The sequence below is a fragment of the Alnus glutinosa genome, chromosome 12, assembly GCF_958979055.1.
Source record: "Alnus glutinosa chromosome 12, dhAlnGlut1.1, whole genome shotgun sequence".
NCBI classification, from domain to species: Eukaryota; Viridiplantae; Streptophyta; class Magnoliopsida; order Fagales; family Betulaceae; genus Alnus; species Alnus glutinosa.
This window is the reverse complement of record NC_084897.1, coordinates 4,468,624-4,493,114: the sequence shown is the minus strand read 5'-3', so window position 1 is coordinate 4,493,114 and position 24,491 is coordinate 4,468,624. Positions and strand designations below refer to the sequence as shown.

General features: G+C 40.1%; 1 protein-coding gene across 5 annotated transcripts; it reads left to right on the top strand.

The window, feature by feature from the left end:
* Positions 1 to 14,358: 14,358 nt before the first annotated feature.
* Positions 14,359 to 17,444, top strand: LOC133852322 (OVARIAN TUMOR DOMAIN-containing deubiquitinating enzyme 5-like). Of its 5 annotated transcripts, none has more exons than XM_062289065.1 (4): positions 14,359 to 14,525; positions 15,150 to 15,217; positions 15,494 to 15,606; positions 16,306 to 17,444. In XM_062289065.1, exons 3-4 carry the CDS (start codon positions 15,503 to 15,505, stop codon positions 17,171 to 17,173), a joined length of 972 nt encoding a protein of 323 aa, XP_062145049.1. In that variant the 5' UTR covers positions 14,359 to 14,525; positions 15,150 to 15,217; positions 15,494 to 15,502; the 3' UTR covers positions 17,174 to 17,444. The 5 variants fall into 5 exon arrangements, with proteins under 5 accessions (XP_062145049.1, XP_062145050.1, XP_062145051.1 ...); XM_062289066.1 differs by having other exon boundaries at positions 15,398 to 15,606; XM_062289067.1 differs by having other exon boundaries at positions 15,134 to 15,217.
* The last annotated feature ends 7,047 nt before the right edge of the window (positions 17,445 to 24,491 follow it).

Sequence of the window (24,491 nt, the reverse complement as noted above, 5' to 3'; positions counted from 1 at the left end):
TCGTATATGATTGGTCTTCCCTATGGTAAAGTACTTCTTAAGGAGCTCGTGTTGCATCTGAGCCCAAGAAGTAATGGAGTTAGTCTCTAAGGAAGTCAACCAATACTTAGCTTTTTCTTTTAAGGAGAACGAAAACAAACGCATCCTTAAAGCATCCTCTGTAAAATTCTGCAACCTTATGGTGGAGCAGATTTCTATGAATTCATCTAAATGCTTATAAGGATCCTCAGTATTAAGTCCGTAAAATAATGGAAGCATTTGAATGAATCCGGACTTAATTTCAAAATGAGCTGTCGTAATGTCCGGCAACTGAAGGCTTGAAGTAGGTGTGTATGTTGAGGGAACATAGTGATCCCTTAACAGCACAAGCTTTGGTTCTTCAGCCATTGGTGAATTAGAATGGGCTCTTAGACGTGAGTTCCGTTTGGATCTACTTCGTCTAGAAATCCGCTCTAAGTTTAGGTCGTATGGAAAAATAGGCAATGATAATGAACGACGACCAAACATGCACCAACAAAATTTAATCTATATATACAAGGTACATAAAAGAAATGAAATGAAAAAGGAAGAAAACTAACCAGTTCTGCAGTGAGGCAGTGCAGCAGTAGCTAAAGTGCTGATGCAAGAAAAGTGGATCGATCGACTTTAAAGTAGATCGATCGAAAAGTGGATCGATCGAAAAGTGGATCGATCGAAAATTTAGGTCACAAAAAGTAGATCGATCAAATTTTCTGCAGAAACAGAATTCTGCAGAAAACAGACAGAACCGAATTAAAACACCAAAAACACTAAAAATAGTTTTTATACAGAACCAAAAACAACATATGGACATAATTTACAGTATGTACTAAATCAAACTATATACAATCCTAAATATCCCATAAACAACCGTTAATCCCCGGCAACGGCGCCAAAAATTGGTAGCGCGCCAAGCGGCTACGTGGATTTTAAATTTATAAGTTTACCACTTGCAATAGTACGTATCAATTGTACTATAGTAAGGGTGATCGAACCACAGAGATTATTGGTTGTTTTACGTAATAGGATATCTAACGGAACGTATCTAACTTAACTTAAGAGTAAAAATAAAAGTAAAGGTTGTAGAATTGAAGCTACAACAATAAGGTGAAGGAAAGCGGAAATTGAAAATAAACTAAGAAAACTTAGGGTGTTGATCTTATCCAATCATCCACCAATGAAATGCTTAAAGTCTATATGGACCTTCCTAACATGCTTGATATGAGCGCATAATGGGCGTCAACCATTGTGACGACCTCGACACGAAAATACTTTCGTTAAGACGTAGTTATAAAGCACCTAGTTTTACATTAATCTACTCCACGTAAAGATTAAACTATAATTGAAAAACATTTACTCTACCAAAGGTGTGAAGTGACTAATGCTCCCTAGCTTACTACTCTAAAACACATCCCAATAAGCATACAAGATATACAAAAACCCTAACTAGGCCACAATGATAAGGTATCTAGTTTCGCACCAATCTATTCCATGTAAAGATTAAACTACAATGGAAAGACATTCTATACTATCGAAGGTATGAAATGATCGGTGTTCCCTAGCATACCCTATAAGATGACTCTAATAGGTAGTCATACATCAAGTCATATAGAACCATTGCAAAAGACATCATTCTTATTTCTAAGAATGTTGGTTTTACTCAAGAAATCTAAGAAAACTCATAGACAAGTTTAACTCTTTTTCATAAATAAATAGATTAGAATCTTGATACCAAAACCTTTTAGCATGGGTTTTGATATCCTCTAGCCCTCAACAATCATCAAACACATATAGAAAATCCTAAGAACCTCAAGAACACTACATAGGTTTTGGATAGGATTAGGATCAAACCCTAAGAACTAAATTATCTAGACATGAATTGAATCTAATCTAAGCATGAATTTAAAGGAAAAAAGTAAAGAAACAAGAAGGAAATGAATTAAAAACAACTATATTAAAATCATAAAATTCGGATTACAAAAAGGGAGAAAAACCTAAGCTAGAACATCAAGAACAAAGAAGAAAAGGAAAGGAGACAAGCTCTCTGGAACTAAGCCCAGAAAACATGCATTAAAGGAAATGAAAACATGAAAAATTAAAGTGATACACCTGAGAAAATCCGAACAAACCCCAAAAGATGCATGTTCTAACCTAAAACCCTCATCTCATATATATAGAGAATTAGATTTACAAAAGACCATCAAGAGTTAATTCTAGCCGCACAAACAGAGCTGGTCGGCGTCCATTTCTGTCCATTAAACTCAACTTTCAATTTGGATCGCACAAAAAATTTGGAAATATCTTGACCTTCTGGAAGACGCGAAGTCGATCGATCTACTTTTATTTCAATCGATCCAATTTTCGATCGATCTACTTTTATTTCGATCGATCTACTTTAAAGTCGATCGATCCAATTGCCTTAACCAATTCTTCAGCTCCCAGAAACAATCTCAAACTCTGAAAATGACTAAAATACTCTTGATGTATTTCCAAGTCTAATTCAAGTGTTTTGAATTAGATTTCAATTAAGACCTGAAAATAAGACAAAACACAAAAACTACAACAACACGTTATATATACAACAAGAACTAGGTCTAACAAATGCAATTTAAGGGGTCTTGAATCGAATAATTCAAGACTTATCAGGTTGCTAGGGATTCATTGAAGAAACTGAAGCATACCACTTCAGTTCGTGAGTACATGAAGCAGTTTAGCTCCTTGATGCTAGATATCAAGGACATGTCCGAGGCAAATAAGTTGTATAACTTCTTGTCTGGGCTGCAAGGCTGGGCTCAGCTTGAATTAAGAAGGCAGGGAGTTCGTGACCTCCCTACTGCCATGGCTGCTGCAGATGCCTTGGTGGATTTCCTCCAAAGTAGAGAAGATGGGGAACAAAGGAAGCCTAAGTCTAAAGACAAAGGCAAGAAGAAGGAATGGGAAGGGAAGAAGTCCCAACCCATGGGCAAACCGAACAATAACAAGGGCAAGAGCAACGGGGCAGAAAAGCAGCCCTACAGGAGCAACAGTGGCTGTTTTATATGTAATGGGCCTCATAGGGCAAAGGATTGCTCCAAGAAGGAGAAGCTCAATGCCATGTCCACTGCTGGAGTGGAACAGAAGGGTGATGATGGAGACACTCAGGTGAGGATGAACCCTCTCCAAGTTCGACTCAATGCCCTCAAGAGCGAAGCAACAACTGAGTTGTTGTTCGTCCCCATAGAAGCCAACTCTCAGTGTGCTTCGGCCATGCTGGACACTAGGGCCACTCATAACTTTGTGGCTGCCCATATGGTGGAGAAGCTGGGGCTAAAAGTGAGCAACTGTCCGAATCAATTGAAGGCAATAAATTTGGAAGCACAACCTGTGATAGGCATGGCACATGTTGTCTCTTTGAACGTGGGAGACTAGACAGGAAAGGTAACTTTTCTTGTTGTACCTCTTGACAATTTTAATATCATACTGGGAAATGCATTCTTTGTGTTGGCCAAAGCAGTGCCTATGCCTTTTCTTGGGGGTTTATTAATCATGGATGAAGAGCAACCATGCTTTGTAAAAGCGACCAAGAAGGAAGTTGGGGGATGCAGCAAGAAGAAAGGCCTTATTTCAGCTATGCAGCTGAAGGATGGCTTGAGGAGAGGGGAAGTTACTCACTTGGCGGCCTTGAGGGAAGTCAAGAAGAGGGATGCAGTTAAAGTCCCTGAGAAGGTGGGCTGAGTTGTTGGTGGAGTTCAGAGATGTAATGCCTGCGGAGCTGCCCAAGACCCTTCCACTTAGGCGAGCTGTGGATCACAAAATTGAGCTACTGCCCGGTTCTATTCCCCCTGCTCGAGCCCCATACCGAATGTCGCCTAAGGAGTTAGTGGAGCTGCAGAATCAGCTCACGGAGTTGTTGGAGGCAGGATTCGTCCAGCCTTCTAAAGCACCCTATGGTGCCCCTGTTCTGTTCCAAAAGAAGAAGGATGGAACTCTTCGTATGTGTATTGATTACAGGGCCTTGAACAAGGTCACAGTGAAGAATAAGTACCCTGTGCCCCTAATTCAAGACTTGTTTGATCGTCTCTGCAAGGCTGCTTACTTTTCCAAGCTGGATCTACGATCGGGCTACTAGCAAGTGTGGATTGCAGAAGGGGATGAGCCTAAGACAACCTGTGTGACCCGGTATGGTTCCTTTGAATTTTTGGTGATGCTTTTTGGGCTCACCAATGCTCCTGCTACTTTCTGCAATCTAATGAATGATGTCTTCCATGATTATATTGATAAATTTGTTGTAGTATATCTGGATGACATTGTTGTTTATAGTGAGTCTTTTGACGACCACTTATGCCATTTGAGATTGGTGTTGTCCCGGTTGAGGGAAAACTCCTTATATGTAAAAGAGGAGAAATGCGACTTTGCTCGCAAAGATATTTTGTTTCTTGGTCACAGGATCAGTTTGGGGAAGATCTTGATGGACGATGGGAAGGTGAAGGCAATTCATGACTAGCCTCCCCCAAAGACCGTGTCGGAACTGCGGTCCTTCCTTGGCTTGGGTAACTACTATAGGAAGTTCATTGCTGCATATGCCAAGAAGGCAGCCCCACTCACTGACTTGCTGAAGAAAGAAACGAAGTGGTGCTGGAGTGACCAGTGCCAGGCAGCATTTTAGAAACTTAAGATGGCAGTCGCAAGTGAGCCAGTCTTGCATTTGCCCAATTTCGAGCTGCCATTCGAAGTGCACATTAATGCCTTAGACAGGGCCATAGGCGGAGTGCTGGTACAGGAGGGCCACCCTGTGGCATATGAAAGTAGGAAGTTGAAGGAAGCTGAGCAGAGGTACTCTGCCCATGAGAAAGAGATGCTGGCTGTAATTCACTGCCTACTGGTATGGAGAGTGTATCTGCTAGGCGCACAATTTGTAGTCCACACCGACAATGCTTCCAACACCTACTTCCATTCTCAGAAGAAATTATCTCCGAAGCAGGCTCGATGGCAAGAGTTCCTGCAAGAATATGATTTCGTGTGGGAGCACAAACCTGGGAGGCACAACCAAGTGGCTGATGCACTGAGCTGCAAGCATGTGGATGTTGTGGTGGCTGCACTGTCAAGGGTGGAGACTGACTTCCTTGACAGAATTTGTGAGCTGGCCAAGCATGATTCTGCCTATGTGAAGATGGTAGACCTGGTGAAGCAGGGTGTCGTGCACCGGTATTGGTTGGAGGATGGCCTACTATATGCTAAGGGTCCTCGCTTATATGTTCCTTCTGGTGCTGTGCGGCGTGAACTATTGAAAGAATCACACGATTCTCAATGGGCGGGGTACCCTGGTGGGAAAAGGATGCTTGCCCTCATGTCTCGATCATATTACTGGCCTCGTTTGAGAGAAGATGTTGAGCTTTATGTGAAGACATGCTTGGTATGCTAGCAAGACAAAGGGAGTCAAAGGAAGGAAGCAGGCTTGCTGCAGCCTCTTCATGTGCCTGACAAGCCTTGGGCCTCAGTCTCTATGGATTTCATTGGGGGCTTTCCGAAGGTTGATGGAATGGAGGCAGTAATGGTGGTGGTTGACAGGCTTTCAAAGTATGCTGTGTTTATGGCTGTGCCAAGTACATGCTCAGCTGAACTTGCTGCCAAGATGTTTTTTGCCAATGTTGTGAAAATATATGGGCTACCTAAAGATATTGTGTGTGACAGAGACCCTAGATTTACTGGCAAGTTCTGGACAGCCTTATTCAACACTATGGGGTCAGAATTGAAGTTTTCTACAGGCTATCACCCTCAAATAGATGGGCAATCAGAGAGGGTGAATGCCCTACTAGAAGATTACTTGAGACACTATGTCTCTACTAGCCAAAAGAATTGGCTAGACTTGCTGGATGTTGCACAGTTTGTATATAACATGCACAAGTCTTCTGCAACAAGCATGAGTCCCTCAGAATTGGTGTTTGGCCAGCAACCTATTGCCCCTCACGAGATTGCTGCCCAAAAGACCGGAGGAAAGTGCCCTGTTGCCTACCGATTTATAAGGGAAAGGCAGGAATTGATGCAGCAGGCCAAAGATAGTTTGGCTAAGGCACAGAGGCGAATGAAGAAATTTGCTGATGCAAAGAGGCGTTCGTTGAAATTCTCTGTGGGTGACAAAGTGATGCTAAAGTTGCCTACCAAAGTCCTCGGGAAATTCCGCAGAGGTGTCATTCACAAAGGGTTGATTCCTAAATATGATGGCCCCTTTGAAGTTGTGAAACGAGTGGGCAAGGTGGCCTATCGATTGAAGCTGCCTGAAAGGTTGACGGTGCACCCCACCTTCCATGTGAGCCTCCTCAAACCTCACTATGAAGATGCTGAGGAGCCCGCTAGAAACAAGCCACACAGAGCACCACCCAATGTTCAGAAAGAATTTGAACTTAAGGTGGAGAAGATACTGGACCACAAGAGGGAAGGCCAGCACAAGAAGAATTGGAGGAACTTTTTTCTGGTTCAGTGGAATGGCCTCCCCATTTCTGAAGCTACATGGGAAAGGGATACCACTCTGTGGCAGTTTGAAGAAGAGGTCCAAGAGTATCTAGCTTCCCACTCGACGAGGTCGTCGATTTCAAGAGGTGGGGGTGGTTTGTCACAGCCGTGACATGGCTGCATTGGTGGCAGCAAGTGGGTTGCCTTGCACCCTTGCTGACCACCAAGCCCAAGCATGAGGAAGGCATGCTATGGGCCGAAATTGGAAGCTTGGTAAAATCGGTTGGTGTGGCCCAAGTACTGTCAAGGTGCTTGGCCCAATAGGCTGGCTGCTATATGGGCTGTGGTGCACTCTAGACTCTGGTTCCTTTGCTAATGAATGACCCTTCTAGTTGCTGCAGGCAGTGGCCACGTGGTGGCACTACCCTGCATTTGCCTAGGCACAAATGATGAGCTGCAGTGGGTGAATTCAAGCTGGATTTGGCCCCTGACAGTGGCCTTGACACTGGTTGGGCGAATTCAAATTGGATGTAGCCCCTGGCAGTGACCTTGATGCTGGTTGGGCGAAGTTGAACAGGCTGTGGCGTCTGACAGTAGCCCAACTGCTGGTAGGGCAAATTCAAATGTGCTTGGGGCTTTGGCTCTAATGATGGGCTGCTGGCAGTGCATGGCAAAAGACTGAGAGGAAGGCAGAGGAAGCTGTTGGTGCAGTTTATATATGACAACTGCTGCAAACACGTGGCATGGCTGCTAGGGCTGATTACTTGTGGGTAGAGAGATGCTGCAAGTGGTTTGATGCTGCAACAAGGTGTGGGTGCATGCCAGGTGGCTGCCCCACGCTGCCAAAGCTGAAGACTAGTTGCTGGGCTATTTAAAGAGTGCTGGGAGCTCCTGAATAGCCAGAGAAGAGGGAGCCAACTTAGTCTTGTGTGAGCTGCTGCTGAGAGGAAACACTGAGTGTTGTGTGAGTATTCTGTGAGTTCCATTTGGCTGTGTGAGACTTGGGCGCCATTGTGTTGTGAGGGCCCTTGTCATTCCTTGTATATTCGTTGAGTTGAATTGTAAAGGTTGGGAGGTGTTGCTCCCGTAAAAGGTTCTGTGTTGTACTGTGATTGTTGCTAACTAACCTCGGTAAGGTGTTGCTGGGCTGCTTAGACACTGCTGTGTGCTTTGTCTAAGGCCATCACGAGGCTGAAGCTACGCTTGCTGTCAAGTGAAAAAATCAGCCTGTGACACCTGGCCTGCTGAGTGCTGCCTGCTTTTTTTTTATTTTTTTATTTTTTCAAAACCTACGGGGCGGGAGCGGGGACCCAAGAAATTTCAAACACCCCCCCCCCCCGCCACCCGCAACCCGCCCTGCCCCGCACGGGGAGGGGCGGGTTCTGCGGGGATTTGCTCACTCCTACATATAATCCCAAATTAAGTAATTAGGATTATAATCACTAATATGTTAATTATAATCACAAATTAAGTATTATCATTATAATTTATATCATGTGCTCATATGATCTAAAATTGTTTCATATAATCATTTGATATGATCATATGATTATATAATAATTATCATTGTTAATGTTATTAACTCAATATATGATAGTTAATATTTATATTGACTATTGTTACAATTTTCTATCATTAAATATTAAAGAATCATTAGATCACATTTTATGATCTAAGATCAAATGATAATACTTTTTTGTTCGAGATATGATCATTGGTTATATATATTAAGTATGTAAGTATATAGATTTCATATTTATATTATGATTAGGTATCTAAATATGAATTGTTATATCATAATTTATAAATGTATAATTACAAATTAAGCTATGAATATTAAACAATTAAGTAAGTGCTCAAAACAACTGTTAGAACAGTTTCTGATATGGTAGTTGACGAACCAGAAGAGCCTATCTTCGCTATCCTGCAAATGAAACAAACTACGTCGGGGGGATCCGACAATCCCACTCCGATGCCTTTGTCAGTTTTTATCTTAAGTGTATATCACCCTTGTATCACAATGAGCAATCTTTTTCATTTGACAATGTTCTATTCGAGATACACGGGCTACCACGACCTCGGGATATTTTTGTCTCGGAATTTTTTCAGTCTCGAAAAATTTTTCATCTCAAAGACTTTTGTAGTCTTGCAAAATTTTTCATCTTGGAAAATTTTTTGTCTCTAAGACATTTTCAGACTAGGAATTTTTTTTTTTTTTTTGTCTCAGAGACTTTTTCAAACTTGGAAAATTTTTGTCTCGGAGACTTCTTTAGTCTCGAAATTTTTTCGTCTCGGAGACTTTTTTTAGTCTCGGAGACATTTTCAGACTAGGAATTTTTTTTTTTTTTTTTTTTGTCTCAAAGACTTTTTCAAACTTGGAAAATTTTTTGTCTTGGAAAATTTTTTGTCTCGGAGACTTTTTTAGTCTCGGAAAACTTTTTGTCTCGGAGACATTTTCAGACTAGGAAAATTTTTTGTCTCGGAGACTTTTTCAAACTTGGAAAATTTTTCATCTTGGAGACTTCTTTAGTCTCGAAAAATTTTTTGTCTCAGAGACATTTTCAGACTAGGAAAATTTTTTGTCTCAGAGACTTTTTCAATCTTGGAAAATTTTTCGTCTCGAAAACTTCTTTGGTCTCGAAGACTTTTTTAGTCTCGGAAAATTTTTGTCTCGGAGACATTTTCAGACTAGGAAATTTTTTTGTCTCGGAGACATTTTCAGACTTGGAAAATTTTTTGTCTCGGAGAATTCTTTAGTCTCGGAAAAAAAAAATAAATAAATAAAATTATCTCAGAGACTTTTTTAGTCTAGGAAAATTTTTTGTCTCGGAGACATTTTCAGACTTGGAAAATTTTTCATCTCGGAGACTTTTTTTTTTAGTCTCCGAAAATTTTTTATATCAGAGAATTTTTAGACTCGGAAAATTTTTTGTCTCAGAGACATTTTCAGACTCGGAAAATTTTTCGTCTCGGAAAAAAAAAAAATTTATCTCGGAGACTTTTTTAGTCTCGGAAAATTTTGTCTCAGAGACATTTTCAGACTTGGAAAATTTTTCATCTCGGAGACTTTTTTAGTCTCGAAAATTTTTTTCTCTCGGAGACTTTTTCAATCTTGGAAAATTTTTTGTTTCGGAGACTTTTTTAGTCTCGAAAAATTTTTTATCTCAGAGAATTTTTATACTAGGAAAATTTTTTGTCTCTGAGACATTTTCAGACTTGGAAAATTTTTCTTCTTGGAGACTTTTTTAGTCTCGGAAATTTTTTTTGTCTCGGAGACATTTTCTTTTGTAAGGGTTGTCTCCCTATTTGGTTTGTTGTGATGACTTTTGCCGAAGCAGGATCCCTGAAATCTATTAGAACAGATGTATATATGTATCGAATAATGATTAGTTTGCATACCTGAGTTGATAGGCTGATTTCCAAGCAAATGTGGTTGTTGGCGTTTGATGATGTTTAGAGCCTTGGCTGAGGCTTTGGATGCTCTGACTGGTGTCGAGGCTTTTTTGCGCTCAAATCGTGTCTAGTAATCTCGAGGCAGGATGAGGTTGTAGTGCTTGAATCCCCTCAACGTGATTCGAGTCATATAAGTTTTTCCGACTTGAATCTCCTCAACATAATTCAAGTCTCGGCATTTGTCCGGTTTGAATCCCCTCAACGTGATTCAAATCTCGTAATTTTTTCGACTTGAATCCCCTCAACGTGATTCAAGTCTCGGCATTTCTGCAACTTGAATCCCCTCAACATGATCCAAGTCTCAGAGTTTGTCCGGTTTGAATCCCCTCAACGTTATTCAAATCTCGGAATTTTTTTCGACTTGAATCCCCTCAACGTGATTCAAGTCTCGGCATTTTTCCGGTTCGAATCCCCTCAACGTGATTCAAATCTCGGAATTTTTTCGACTTGAATCCCCTCAACGTGATTCAAGTCTCGGCATTTCTGCGACTTAAATCCCCTCAACATGATCCAAGTCTCAGAGTTTGTTGTGATGGCTTTTTGCGTTTTAGTATGCAACACAGGATCTTCTGGAAGCCACCTGTCTTCCAAAGAATATTCTTTAGTTGGTTGCCATCAAAATTCTCTCGACGGGCCCTCTTGACGAGCTCTTGACTTTTGTAGCCAAGGAAGACCTGCGTAGGATAAGCTTGACAAAGCATGAGTATTTTTTCAGAATTTTCCGATCTCGCTAGATAGAGACCTCTGGTATGAAATATTAGCCTTGCTTGTGTCTAAAAGGCACATAGGTATGCATATATGTAGCAGAATCTAGCAATTAACAATTTATTAATGCAAAGTATGCAAAATTGCACTAAGATTCAATCATGCGATTTGATATAGTCTTCTGTCTTAGTTTTCTCTATTTTACCGAGTTGGTACCCCCCAACTTTTATACTTAGCTAATTGTTAGCTAAGTATGAAAGTTTAGGATATTTGTTTTGTACTACCGGAGGAAAAGTTTGTGAGTACCCCCCAATTTTTAGACTTGATGAGTAATCATTTTTATATGTTGCGATGAGAAGTTCATTTTAAACTTCACTGATCAATGCATGAGATATATTTGACTGTCTAAAAATTTATGAGTAGGCTAGCATAAATGAAAATGCAAAGAGTAAACTTATCTCCATATTCGATGAAGTTGTGCATTGAGCCTCGATCGGATTGCTCCCTTGGCTTGGAATGTTTCCACAGCTCTGAATTTATCTTCGTCTTGGATTTTTATCCTCGGGAAAAATGGAGCCTCGGTCGAATTTACCCTTGGCTCGAATTTTATTCTCGCTTCGGAGTTTATCATTGGCTCGGATTTTACCCTTGGGTCGGATTGGTTCCTTGGCTAGGATTTCACCCTCGGGAAAATTGGAGCCTCGGTCGAATTAAAGCCTCGGTCGAATTTTATCCTCGGTAAAATTGGATCCTCGGCTCAAATTTCACTTTCGGTGAAATTGGACCATCGGCTCGAACTTTCACGGATTCGGATTTTTCACCCTCTGCTCTGATTTAATCCTCGGTTCGGGTTGTTTTCTTCAGCTCGGAATTCCACCCTTGGCTCGGATTTTCACGGCTTCAGATTTTTCACCCTCATGAATTGATCATTTTTTACGACATTGGGAGAGAAAAGTCTCCCTAGTAATATCCTGTAGCTATTCTGTCGAACCAACACATGTCGTAGAGTGAGCCTAGACAGTGAGGATTGCGATGGATACTCGGTCGTAATGCTTGAGCTCGGAAGGTAAGCTTCTTGGGAAAAGACAGTCGGGCCTTTGCTCTGAAAATTGTACCTGGTTCGACTCTCTGTATAACGTCTGAAACCGTTTGTGCGTGATCTCAGCCTCTGAGATACTTTTCCTTTTGAAGAAACGTGGATCTGATGTGCGTTATTGGGGACTGGACATCACTGGATCCCTTGATCGTAGATCTCTGTTTCGACTTTTGAGCAATTGAAGAATTTCCTGCAACAAGATGCCTTGAATTCTGATGCTGAGTATTGCCATGTGTATTTCTCGAAGTTGGAACAACATCGCTAGTAACATTATGCGGACCAACTTTTGCCCATAAATTGAAGTGTCAGTTCCACAGTCAATTTTGCATATATGAAACGTAAATGGTTTTTATCAAAACACAATTATCAATTTCCAAAATCATATGCTGCCTCCTTTTATGAATTTGTACAAAGTGCACGGAAATCGAAAGATTAAAAGCAGGTCTTCCTATTAACCTTTGTTGTTAGATAACGAAGAGATAGAAGAACTTTATCAATTATCATAATATTTTTATTATTCTTGAGATTGTGTATGTCATCTTCTTGAATATTAGTCAAACAAGAGGCTATTGAGTCAATTGTTGAATGCTAAAAATTAACAAATCGACCGAAAACACATTAAAATAAACTTATCTCATTTTTGATGGGGTGAGTGATTCGATGCCAACTGAGAATAAATCTGTCAGATTTGCTGCATGTAAGCCTAGATCCGTGCGAATCCGCTTTTGTTGATGAGAGACGTGAGTTGATTGTAAGTCACCATTATGAATTTATTTTTTTTGCAAGAAACGATTTTTCGCTTCCCACAGACGGCGCCAAACTGTTAGAACAGTTTTCAATCCGGTGACGTGTAGATCTTTGATTCGCCATGTTCTTCATAATCTGCAAAGAAGAACAAACAATGCGTCAGAGGGGGGGTCTCCCGACGTCCCCTCTCCGATGCCTAAGTCAGTGGGCCATTTTGGAGAGTATTGAGAGTCGAGAGTTTAGTATATTTTCAGCATATATTAAGAGTATATTTTGTACCTGAGGTAGCAGCTTATTTATAAGCACATAATTCTCAACCGCATTGTTCCACCTTCATGTCATGGCTGAGTGGGACCCTTAGTGGGATGGGATAGAGGTTAAGTGAGAGAGTGGAAGAGTGGGACACTTACTCCTCATGGGATAATGTATTTATTCCATGTGTTCCAAACATAGCCTTCAAGGTGTTATAAGACTCTGTTAAGCCTTAGTTACTGAGCAGGTCAAGTTGGGCCAGCAATATCAATTGGGCCCTGGTTCGGGTATAGACCCATTTGCCTAGGGGATGATAATTTCCCTAACAACAACCTAATCAAATACAATTCAACTAATTGGTTCACTTAGGAATGAAAAAAAAAATGTATTTTAGAATTAATAGTCAAAGTTCATAAGATTATCAAATACAAATTTAATGTATTATTGATTTCAAATATTATTTGATATTAAATTGAAATCTTAGAATTATAAAGGATATTGACAAATGCAAATATGAGAATTGTATTGACCAAATCCACCTAATAAAAAATTTAATTTTCTCTTAAAATTTCACTCAAGTCTCTCTCAAGATTCTCCTATTTTTGCCCTCCCTTAATTTTGCGAAAAACCTCCCTCCAAAAGTCATGGACCATTTGAAAATTGAACCAAAATTAGAATTTTGAAAATTTATTTCAAAAACTGCATTAATTAAAACCTAAAACCTAAATCCTTATTCTTTAATCGCATGAATTAAAGTTCCAAAATAAAAATCGTATTCTTTAATGCCATTAAAAACATTCCTACATTCCGTAAAACTCACATTAATCAAATTAAATTATTGTTGATTCCGTAAAAATAAATACAATGTATTATTATTATAATTATTTTGAAAGTAAATACAATGCATTATTGATTTCAAATATTTGTTGGTATTAAATTGAAATTTTATAATTATAAAAGATCTTAGCAATTGTAAATATGATAATTGTATTGACCAAATCCAATTATCATAAAAAAAAAAATTGGGAGAGTGCCCGACCAACCCCATTTGACCAAAAGGGTGCCCCCCCCATTGCCCATGGGGGTGGTTCAGCCACCCCTATATCACCAAATGGGGGTAGCTCGCCACCATATATGACCAAATAGGGGGTAGTTGAGCCACCCACCAATGGGGGTGGTTCACCACCTTCGGGCTGGCTAAATGGGGGTGGCCTAAGGGTTTGAGGTGGCTTCGACCACTTCTATTTGGCCACAAAGGGATAGCCGAACCACTTTCATGGGCCATGAGATGGTTAACCACCCTCATACTGGCCGAATGGCCACCTCCAAATGGTCTATGTGGTGGCTTCGGTCACCCCAATTTTATTTTATTTTTATTTTTGTTTTTTTATGATATTTTGAAAAGCATTTCTCTTAAAAACCCACTTGTGTCGCACGTGGGTCTATGTCCGTAAAAAATGATGGGTTTAAATAATAGATGGATAACACTAAAAAATTTTAAAACTTGGTTGGGATGCATTGTAATTTTTTTTCATTTTGGAGGTAAGATTGAAAAAAATGTGAAATATTTGGGTATTTTTACCTAATTTTAAACATTTTTTTTCTTTATTGTTTTCAGAATTTTAAAAATAGAAAACGAAAAGGATAAACGACTACAACGTAATAGACTACTTCCAAACGATCCCAGATTCTGAAGCACAGGAAGAAATAGCTCAGACGCCGCCCCCGGATGGAATTTTGACATGTCCAGGTTAATCCCAATCCAGCACTTGAGAGGATCTCTTGATAAACAAGGAGTGGTCTGAGACTGAATCGGACAAACTCGGTGAGTCAACAATGTTTGCTCTTCTCTGTTTTGGGTTTTTTCAGCAAAATGCTTTCTTTATTCTAAAATCATTCACATCGATAGGATTATTGGAATCTAATGAAACACAACAAGGAGAAAAACATTCTTTTAGAGTGTCTTACCTCATAAACTCATGCGGGTTATCCCCAAAATCTGCTACTTTAGCATCCCAGAGAGTGAACTTTGAGAAGGGATAGTTTGTTAGATACTCTTTGCTATATCAGAACAAGTGTTCAAAATAATTGTGAACCTTTGGTTCAAATGAACAGAACCCATGTTTTTTGTTAGATAATTGGCTGTGGACCTGTGGTGGACACACACTAAAATTTTCCTAACTGTGGTTTTAGTTGAATTTAGGTTATTTTGAGATATAAATGGACCAAATTCTTTCTTTCTTTTTTCTTTTTTGTTTTTGTGATACTTCATATCATTCGACTGTCGGAGGTCGATGCTCTTGATGCTGCAGCTGCTCATGGTACCAAATATATATAGTTTGAAATCATCATGTGTTTGCAACAATGTTTCAGTGGTATAGGTATATGTGTCATAATTACATGAAGCAAAGGTATTTGATTTGTAAACTTCAGACAATTGTGATTCCAGGAACTCACTAATATGTTAGAGCGCTGTGTTATGAACAAGTTGCACCATATATCTAAACAGTTTCACAGGTGAGAACATAGTGCCTGATCTTCACAAGTATATTGTATTGGGTCATGGAAAACTGTGTACATACTAGCAGGTTGAAATTGAAGATAGCTCTCAGAAAAAAAAATAAAGATTCACTGAATGGAGGTTTCCTCAATTTTATTTAATTAGATTGTGTGTTTATTGTTTGCTATCCTTTTCAGGCCCATCATTGATCATTTTAAAGCACTAGTCATTTGCATGGACAGGCTTTAGGCTTCCATCTTGTGGGCTTCATTATTGTCTATCTTGTTTTCAAGGTTGCTCAAATGGCTGACACTCAAGAAATAGAGGATAAAACATCTGAAGCAACTTCTGATGACGCATCGCAAAAGGAACAAGAAACTCGTGATGAAATGCTTGCTAGGCACAGGTGATTTGTTCATCACAAATCCAAACACTGATTTCATCTCTCTTCATTCTGTTTTTTTTTTTTTTTTTTTTTTTTTTTTTTTTTTTTTTTTTTAAGTAATGAAAGTTTTATTTAAAAGCGAAAGGCGCCTCTGAGAACAATGATGGTTTCTGGCTAGTTTCAAATTTTACTGCATGAACTAAATTGTTATTTTTGCCTACCCTGAGAACCTATGAATTATTTTTAAAACTGCAAGAAACGATTTGTAATTTAGGTCAATCACAGAGACTGATTTTGTATTTATCCCTAAATAATAAACACAACCATGCTATAGTATACCAAAGGTGAGGTTACCAATATCTTGTGCCCTTTTCAAAAACTTGTGGAGAAGAAAGACTTAATAAGTTTTATCAAGCATAAAGGGATATTATAAGACAATGGCCTGATTCAAACTTTGAACATTTGAATGCCCCGCAAGTATGCTTTCATGTCTATTGCATTATGGGATAATGATCTAGTTTTATCAGTGGTGAGTTTGAGTATAGCATGCGTCAAGCGCTTTTTGCTCTGCAAAGCAGTGGTTGAAAAGTAGTTCTTTTTCTTATTTTGTTATCTTGTAGTAGGTGGGTAATTGAGGCTTGTCAGTAAGAATTGCTGGATTTAATGTTCCAGATTTTTTCTGATTCATGTTATTTCACAATGACTATTATTTTTGTGTAGGAAAGAGATATCACAACTGCAGAACAAGGAAATTGAACTGAAAAAGGCAGCAGCCAAAGGTAGCAAAGCTGAACAGAAAGCTAAGAAGAAGCAGGTGGAGGAAGAGATATCTCAACGTTCTGCTAAGCTTAAGGAAAAACATGCTGAAGAACTTGCTTCATTAGGCTATGTCAGTAATGATGGAGGTGGAAAAAGCAATATTGACAATTTGGTGAAAGCCATAGCTGGGGTTTCTGTTGCCAGTCAACCTGACCAATCAAAGCCCAGCAAGGGTGCAAAGAGGCGAGGGAAGAGAGCTCAGCAAGAAGCAGATAGAGAGCAAAGAATTCAGGAAGAGCAGAGCAACATTGTAAGTGAACGAATGATTGAAAATGAGAAATTGGAAAGAAAGCTTGAACCCCTTGGTTTGACTGTTAATGAAATAAAGCCGGATGGGCACTGCCTCTACCGAGCTGTTGAGGACCAGTTAGCACTCCTATCTGGCGGTTCATCTCCTTATACGTACCAAGAGCTTCGAGAAATGGTGGCTACTTATATGAGGAAACATTCATCGGATTTCCTCCCATTTTTCCTTTCAGATAATGCGATAGAAGGCGATTCTGATAATTCACTAGCAGAGAGATTCGAGTCTTACTGTAAAGAGGTGGAGTCAACAGCAGCGTGGGGAGGGCAACTAGAGCTTGGTGCTTTAACTCACTGCCTTAGAAAACATATCATGATATTTTCAGGGTCCTTCCCTGATGTAGAGATGGGGAAGGAGTATAAATCTGATGGTGGGAATGGTTCATCAAATTCAAGTATCAAGCTATCATTCCATAGGCATGCATTTGGGCTTGGCGAGCACTACAATTCTGTGGTCCCAATTTGATCAAATTGGTACGCTTCGGATTATGAGTATAAATCAATTGAAATGCGAGAGGTACTGCACTTTGTAGCAAATATGTGATCACAAAGACTCTCCCTTCATAGGATTGCTGCTCTGAAGTGAATCTACAGAAAATTTAATTGAACTCATGTCGTTGGAGTATTTTATCTGTAACTCATAGAAGTTGAATTTTCGTCGGTAGATTGAATTAAGAGAACAAATAGGAAAAAAAAAAAAATCTGGGAAACCAGACTGTCACGAAATTCCTGTTCTATTGCTTGTTTCTTTCATTTATTTTTCCTTTTGTTGGTGGTTTGGCCTGAATCTCTTGCTAGCATGTCTCTTAGTGAATCCGAGTATGGCTTCAACAAGTGGTATGATCTTTCTGATGGAATATCATAATCTTTGAGAATGCAGGATGAAGTTAAGTCTTGAAATTCATATAATATAGTAGAAACTTGCCCCTGCATGATGATCATGATAAGAGACAGGAAATAGACGAGGTTTCAACTCAGTACATCTAGCTAATTATGCACAGATTGTTGGACATGCCCTACGGCTAGTTTGGAAATGCTTTAGGGCACGAGAGACCTCTTCATAAAATGGGTTGGAGCATTTATACGAACTCATCACATTTGAAAGACCAAAGTTCAGAAATAGAATCCACCCTATTTCAATTGAAAATATAGAGAGCCATTTTATTTTATTTTGTAACATTTAAAAGTGAACAACACATTATTTAAAAATTTTAAATAACATTTTAACATATTCATAACGTGGTATCATGTGCACTATTAGAAGTAACAAAATACAATATTGACTATGAAAAGACTTATCCTTGTTCAAGCAAGAATAACACATTTTTGAATAGGAAAAAAAAAAATAGCACATTTCACAGCCCCTCTTTTTGGCTAAGGCAGATTTATTATAGCTACATTTTTTAAATGATTTTTGCATACATTTTAAAGAATGTACGTGAAATTGAAGACATCATTTTAATAGACTAGATTGAACTCAAATTCATCTATGGCTAGATAATTGGCATCCAAATGGTGTTTTGGTGAAGTATGGCTATAGGGTGGTTTATGACTCTAGAAGTAAACTGGATGCTAAACTGTTTACGGTAATGCTTGGAAAAGAATGGAACTGGCCTCCTGCAAGTTCTGAGGATCTTGTCCAAATACAAAGCAATTTGTCTGTTGTGAAAATTGGTGATAGAGATAGAGCCTTTTGGGTGACATCAAAAAATAAGTGTTACACTAGCAGTGATACTTGGAAAGAAATTCGTAATAGAAGGCCTAAAGTTGAGTATTGGAGACTGGTTTGGTTTTCTTTACCTATTCCTAAGCAAACTTTTATTCTTTGTCTTGCTTTTAGGAATGGTCTAACAACCGGAGAAAAACAGGCGAGCTGGGTTTATAGAGGAGAGGTGCAATGTATGTATTGCAGAAGTTGTATGGAATGTATTGAACATTTGTTCTTTGATTGTGGTTATAGCAAAAGGTTAAGGCAGGAACTTATGAGGAGAAACCTGGTGCTTGATCCTCCTTCTACTTAGCCAGAAATCATGAGACTGGGGGTAAGGGAATGGAGAAATAAGAGCCTAAAGGCTAACATATGCAAACTATGCTGGAGTGCTGATTTCTATCATCCTTGGAGACACCGGAATGACATTAGGCATGGTAAACCACCTCGTGCTGAAGAGAAACCGTTACATTATGTTGCTTGAGATGTAAATAATAGAATTAGGTGTATAGGAAAATTCAGGAGAAGTGATGTGAATGTAAATAAAAATCTTTATGAATTGGGGTATTACTCTTGATATCTGGTATTGATGATAGAGTTTTGGTGTATTGTTGTTAGCTTTTGGTTGTACTGTTAGTTGATGGGTTATACAAGTTTGTTTTGATGTTAATTTTGGGTGTATTGTTCACAGATTTGGTTGTCTGAGTGTTTCGTTGGTGATCTAGCTTTAATGCTAGAGTGTGGTGTACGTAGCTTTGTTTTGTGTTCATGAAATTTCATTCATCCAAAAAAAAACTTCCACAGTTGTTTGGTGGCTGAGAAAAATGGAGGAAAATATATGAAATACGCAATTTCAAGTTTTTTGGATTTATTTTCCAAAACAATTACACCTTAACTCAACTAGGCCATGTAATAGTTCCATGATTAATGATATATACCACGTTTTTTTTCTAAAAATTATTTCACAATGCTCCGTGGTAGCAACCAATTCTTGATTTTTTTTTTTTTAATTTTCATTTGAAACCAGACTGATCCAAAGGATTGTTTTAACTATACGTAAGCATTGTAGAATAGTTAAAAATGTAGTTTCTAACATTTCTTTAGTTCCATTAGGCTAAAATCCTAATTACAAATAACGTCCTTGGATTAAAAGCTCTCAACTTCATTTAACTTCTTCAATTATATATATATATATATATAGAGAGAGAGAGAGAGAGAGAGAGAGAGAGAGAGAAAGCGATCGATGTGGAAGTCCCAGAAATCAGAGGGGAGGTTGAGGGACCCGATTGAAGGAAGGCGGGACCTAAGCGACGCCGTTTCATCATCGGTAGCACCGCCCCGTCCGAACTTGCCGACAACCGATCCACTAGTGACTAGTCTGGGCTTTGCTAACAGGACCTTAGGAGGAGGTGGAGTCAAAGAGGGATTCGAGGAACAGTGTGGCTTGTAGACCCTGCCATTTGATGCCTTGTTTCAACTACCTTTCCCTCTGTCTTTCGTTCCCAAAACCTTGATAAATCACTTTGCACTAGCATGTTCTGCCGCTTTCGAGTTTCAGGGTGTTTTTTTTTTTCTTTATGTCAAAGAAAATAGGAGAAAGTATGCGCAAATTGGATATGCATACCAAGAAAAGTAACAATGTGACATGTTTAGGTGTTCGATTTTTTAAAATTTGAATTCAATTATAATTTAGTGTGCAAATTTTGAGGCAAATAAACTTGAAGAAAATGTTTGAATAGTTTGACTTTTTGAGATAAAATTAAAATTAAAAAAAAAAAAAAAAAAAAGGTGATAAAATCTGATTTGTTTTTGAAAACCCCGAATACTGTAACAAATATTGTTCCCAAACATACTTTAATGACTCAATATGCCCTTTCAAGGCCCCAAAAATATAAAAATGGTTTTAAATTTTTTTTAGAAAAATATTCCTATAAATTCGGAAAAAAAAAACAAAAATTTTTTAATAACAAATTATTATTATTATTATTATTATTATTATTATTATTATTATTATTTAAAAAAAAAATAATAAATAAGGGGGAACAAATTAAAGGACCCCTGGATTTGTCATTTTTTTTTTAAAAAAAAAAAATTAATAGATTTTCTTTAACAAAATAGTTTTTATTTTTATTTTTATTTTGTTATAATTTTAATAATTTTTTTTTATTTTATGAATAATATTTTTGTCATTAATATTATTTTAATAATTTTAAAAAAAAAATATTGACACAATTGATCGTTTAGAGGCACACTAATAATAAAATGATAATACGAGAGAGTATATATTCTTGTACGAAAAATTTAAATGTCCCATGAAATTGAGCTGATTTTCATTGTACAGTGTTAACTCTCCTCTGTAAAATCATTTTCATCATGTTAATCATTTGCCACGAAAATATTTTTCAATTATTTGCTTTTCTTGATTTACGTGAAGATAAACCTATTAGAACAGATTCTAGTTTGGTATTTGTTGAACCCGGAAGAGCCTGTCTTCAATATCTTGTAAAAGAGAAAAGTGTGTCAGGGGAGAACCCGACAATCCCACTCCGATGCTTAAATCAGTATTATCTCAAGTGTATATCTATTTTAATCACAGAGAGCAATCAAGACCATACATGGGTAGTTGTGAGGTATTTATATATGAAGTGTTGAAAGTGGTCCGATTTTTCATTGGACCACATGTCGGGTCTGGAGCGCTTGTCGACTTCCCGGATCGTGGGACTGTAGTATATGCTCCACGATCATTGCAGAGTCGGTCTTTAACCGGCTCGAGATCGTGGAGTTGGTTTTCAACCGGCTCTAGATTATAGGGGTGACTTCCATAATAATAGCTATTGTGCGGATCGTGGGATGTCCTTCATGGTCACTATAAGGTCGGTTTTTAACCGGCCTTGATGCTTACGCGGAGTCGATCATTTACCGACTCTGGGTACAATGGTTTCGGTAGTTTGTCTCTAGTCCTGGTGGGCCGAAATCTTGGCCCATTCGGCAGAGTCGGGATTATTTCCCAACAGTTACCCCCCCAATTCCTTTTGCACGAAGTGGTTTCGGTGAAAGGAATTTTCTTGCATGATTCTGCCAAGGTTAAATGTGGAACATGTTGGTTCTCTTTTCCCAGAAAATACCGGGAAAATCTGAAATTCAAAAATTTTTTTCAGAAATTTGAAATTCAGACATCCTTGGAAACGGATACATCGAAATGACAGCCCAGGTAATGATGAGATTCAGGTTACTGCTGTCAGGTCGGTTCGCATTCTTGTACGGCGCTGGCATTGTTAGGCCAATCCGAGTTTTGTGTGTCGCGTGTAACCACGCCCAATCGTTTTTCTGCCTTGGTAACCAATTCACGCGTCTAGATGCGCGTCTGGCTTTTCTTTCAAGGCCAAATGGGCACCCGACGGTTATGAGTTCTTTAGCTTGGTGCATTCAATGTGCGTCTTTTCGACTTCTGAAAGGGGGGTCTATATAAACCCCATCGATCACTTTCACTTCTTCACTCTTTACTTTTCACTGTTCTGAACTCTCTCAAACTCTTTCAGTTTTTCGACAAGAACTTCTTTTTCCGGCGAACTTTTCCTTATTTTTCGATCCTCTTCAAACAGTTAACCGCTTTCCTTCAAACATTTTACCGAGTTCCTTCAAACATTTTACTGAGTTCCTAACTTCCTTCAAACATTTTACCGACTTCCTTCAAATGGCATCTGGCTCAGATTCTGATGGCGATCACGTCGGTGGTGGTGCCACAAACCTTGTTCCTCATGAAAATAAGTTCAGGACCCTGATCCCGGCTTCCGACGAAGCCCGCCTTTGCCAGAGTTACAATATTCCGGCCTCGGTGAGGCTTCACTTTCAAGAGCTAGGGAAACTTTCCATCGTCAGCGGCGATGTGGCCATAACCAAGAGGATACTGATGGCCGGCTTTCGGTTCCCCTTTCCTACCATAGCTCGTGAGCTTGTGGTGCAACTGGGGGTGGCTCCCTCCCAAATCAAGCTGATGGATGGAGGTACCTGTTTGCCTCGTTCATCATCTGGAGGACCGAGCTCCAGAAGAGAATGTCTGTCGCTGAGTTCCTCACCATTTATCGCCCGGTTTTTCGACGCGACGGCACAATGGAATTCACTGTCCGCAAGAAGCTGTCATTCATCCATCTTGCCTGACAGTACTCAAATAACGAGTGGAAGGAGCAGGTCTTCCGAGTTTCCGGCCAATGGGAAAGGGTCGAGTCTGCACTTTTCCCAGACCATCAAAGGGTGCCTTGGGAATGGGCTTGCATGAGGCCGGAGGTAGCCGAAGCTCCTGAACTCACCGACGAGGAGACTGATAACGTTGACATGATGATTGCATTTTCGAAGGATGAATCCAACAAAGACAAGTTGGACTTTGATTACCTTGTGACCAACGAGAATATGCGAAATATTCTTGGTTACAATATACCTATCTCCGACCTTCCTTACTTGAAGGTGAGGAAGAGCAAGCCCCAGAAGCCGAAGGAGAATTCCGAGGCTGTTTCCCGAAAGGGTAAAGAGAAGGTCCTCGAAGGACCGAAGAAGCACAAGGAGCCAAAAGAAGCTCCAAATACTGTAAAGAAACTTCTTGCCGATGCCCACGAATCGGGGCCGAGCAAGAGAAGAAAGCAAGGGAGGTGGCCGAGAAGAAGGCATCCAAATTGAAGGCTATTGAGAGGGAGGCAGCAAGGTTGAAAGCTGTTGAGGAGGATGCGGCCCAGGCGAAGTTCGCCCAGAAGAGGCCTTAGTCGCCTAAGAAATCCGAGGAGGAGACTGCCAAGAAAAGACAAAGGATGAAGGCGACTCGGTCGTACCTCAAGTCCATTGGTACGAGGCTAGAGATTCGGGGTACTCCTATCCGTGTCGAGCCCCTATCGGTGATTACTCCCAGAGATTTACTTCGAGCCGTTGATAAGGAGGCCACGCCTCGGGACTCAGAGACCGGCGGAGCTTTCAAGCTCCGCGATGAAGACGAGATTGGAGCGCAAGTTACAGGGAAGGATAGAACCTCCCTGTCCCCCGCCACAGCTGAAGCTGCTTAGACCGTTTCCTCCGCTGTCGGGGATGACGTTGCTCAGACCGTCCCCTCCATTGTCGGGGATGATGTTGCTCGGACCATCCCCTCCGTTGTCGGGGATGGAACTACTCAATCAATAATTCTCATAATTGACTTAGACCCGCCCGTGTTGCCGATGGTGCGGATCGAAACCGAGGTCGAGGTTCGGGAGGAGCTGGTGTTAGAAGCGGTTGCCGCTAAGGCTGGTGAGGTTGTAGAACCTCAAAATATCCAAGTCGAGGCAAACGATAAAGCTACTGGACCGAGCAACGAACCCTCAACTAACCCCTTGGAGGGTGTGGCAGGGCTGAGCAACAGCAGGCCCTTCGTTGGCCTTGGAGTTGAATCCACCGGGCCGATCATGGATGCGATTCGGGCCCTGATTTCGGCTAATTACCTTGGACAGAGTACCGCCGAGTGTATTCCAACCGGGGATATGACCAGGGCGTTGGTCCAGCTGCAGACCATGGTAAGTTTCTCCTGATCTTTTCCTTTCCTTAAAAAAAAAAATTCTAAGTCTCTATTCTGCTCGGCAGCAATTGGTGAACACCTTTGCTCTGTTTGACCAACATAGGGATTTCCACCAAGACCAAGTTCCGGTCATGGTCAGCCTAAAGCAACGAATTTCTGAGCTCGAATTCGAGCTGGCTCGAAGACAATCTTTTGAGTCGGAAGTGGCCAGACTTAACAAGCTCCTTGCCGAGCGGGAACTGGAGTTGGCTCAATGTGATGTGTCAGTCGCTGAAGCCGAGCTAAGGCAAGATGCTTCCAAGGAGACCAGTCGAGGACTTATTGCCAAGCTAGACGCAAGGACACGTGAGGTGTTCGAACTTAAGATACATGCGGACAACATCGAGGCGAAGTACGCAGCTACGTCATGCAGTAATACTGTACTGCGAACCGACCTGAGCGCAGCAGAAAAGCAAAGGAGGACCGCTGAAGAGGCTCGAAGGGTTGCAAAAGAGTCTCAGCAGGCAGCAGAGGAGAAGTCTAAAGAGGCTGAGTCTAGCGCAC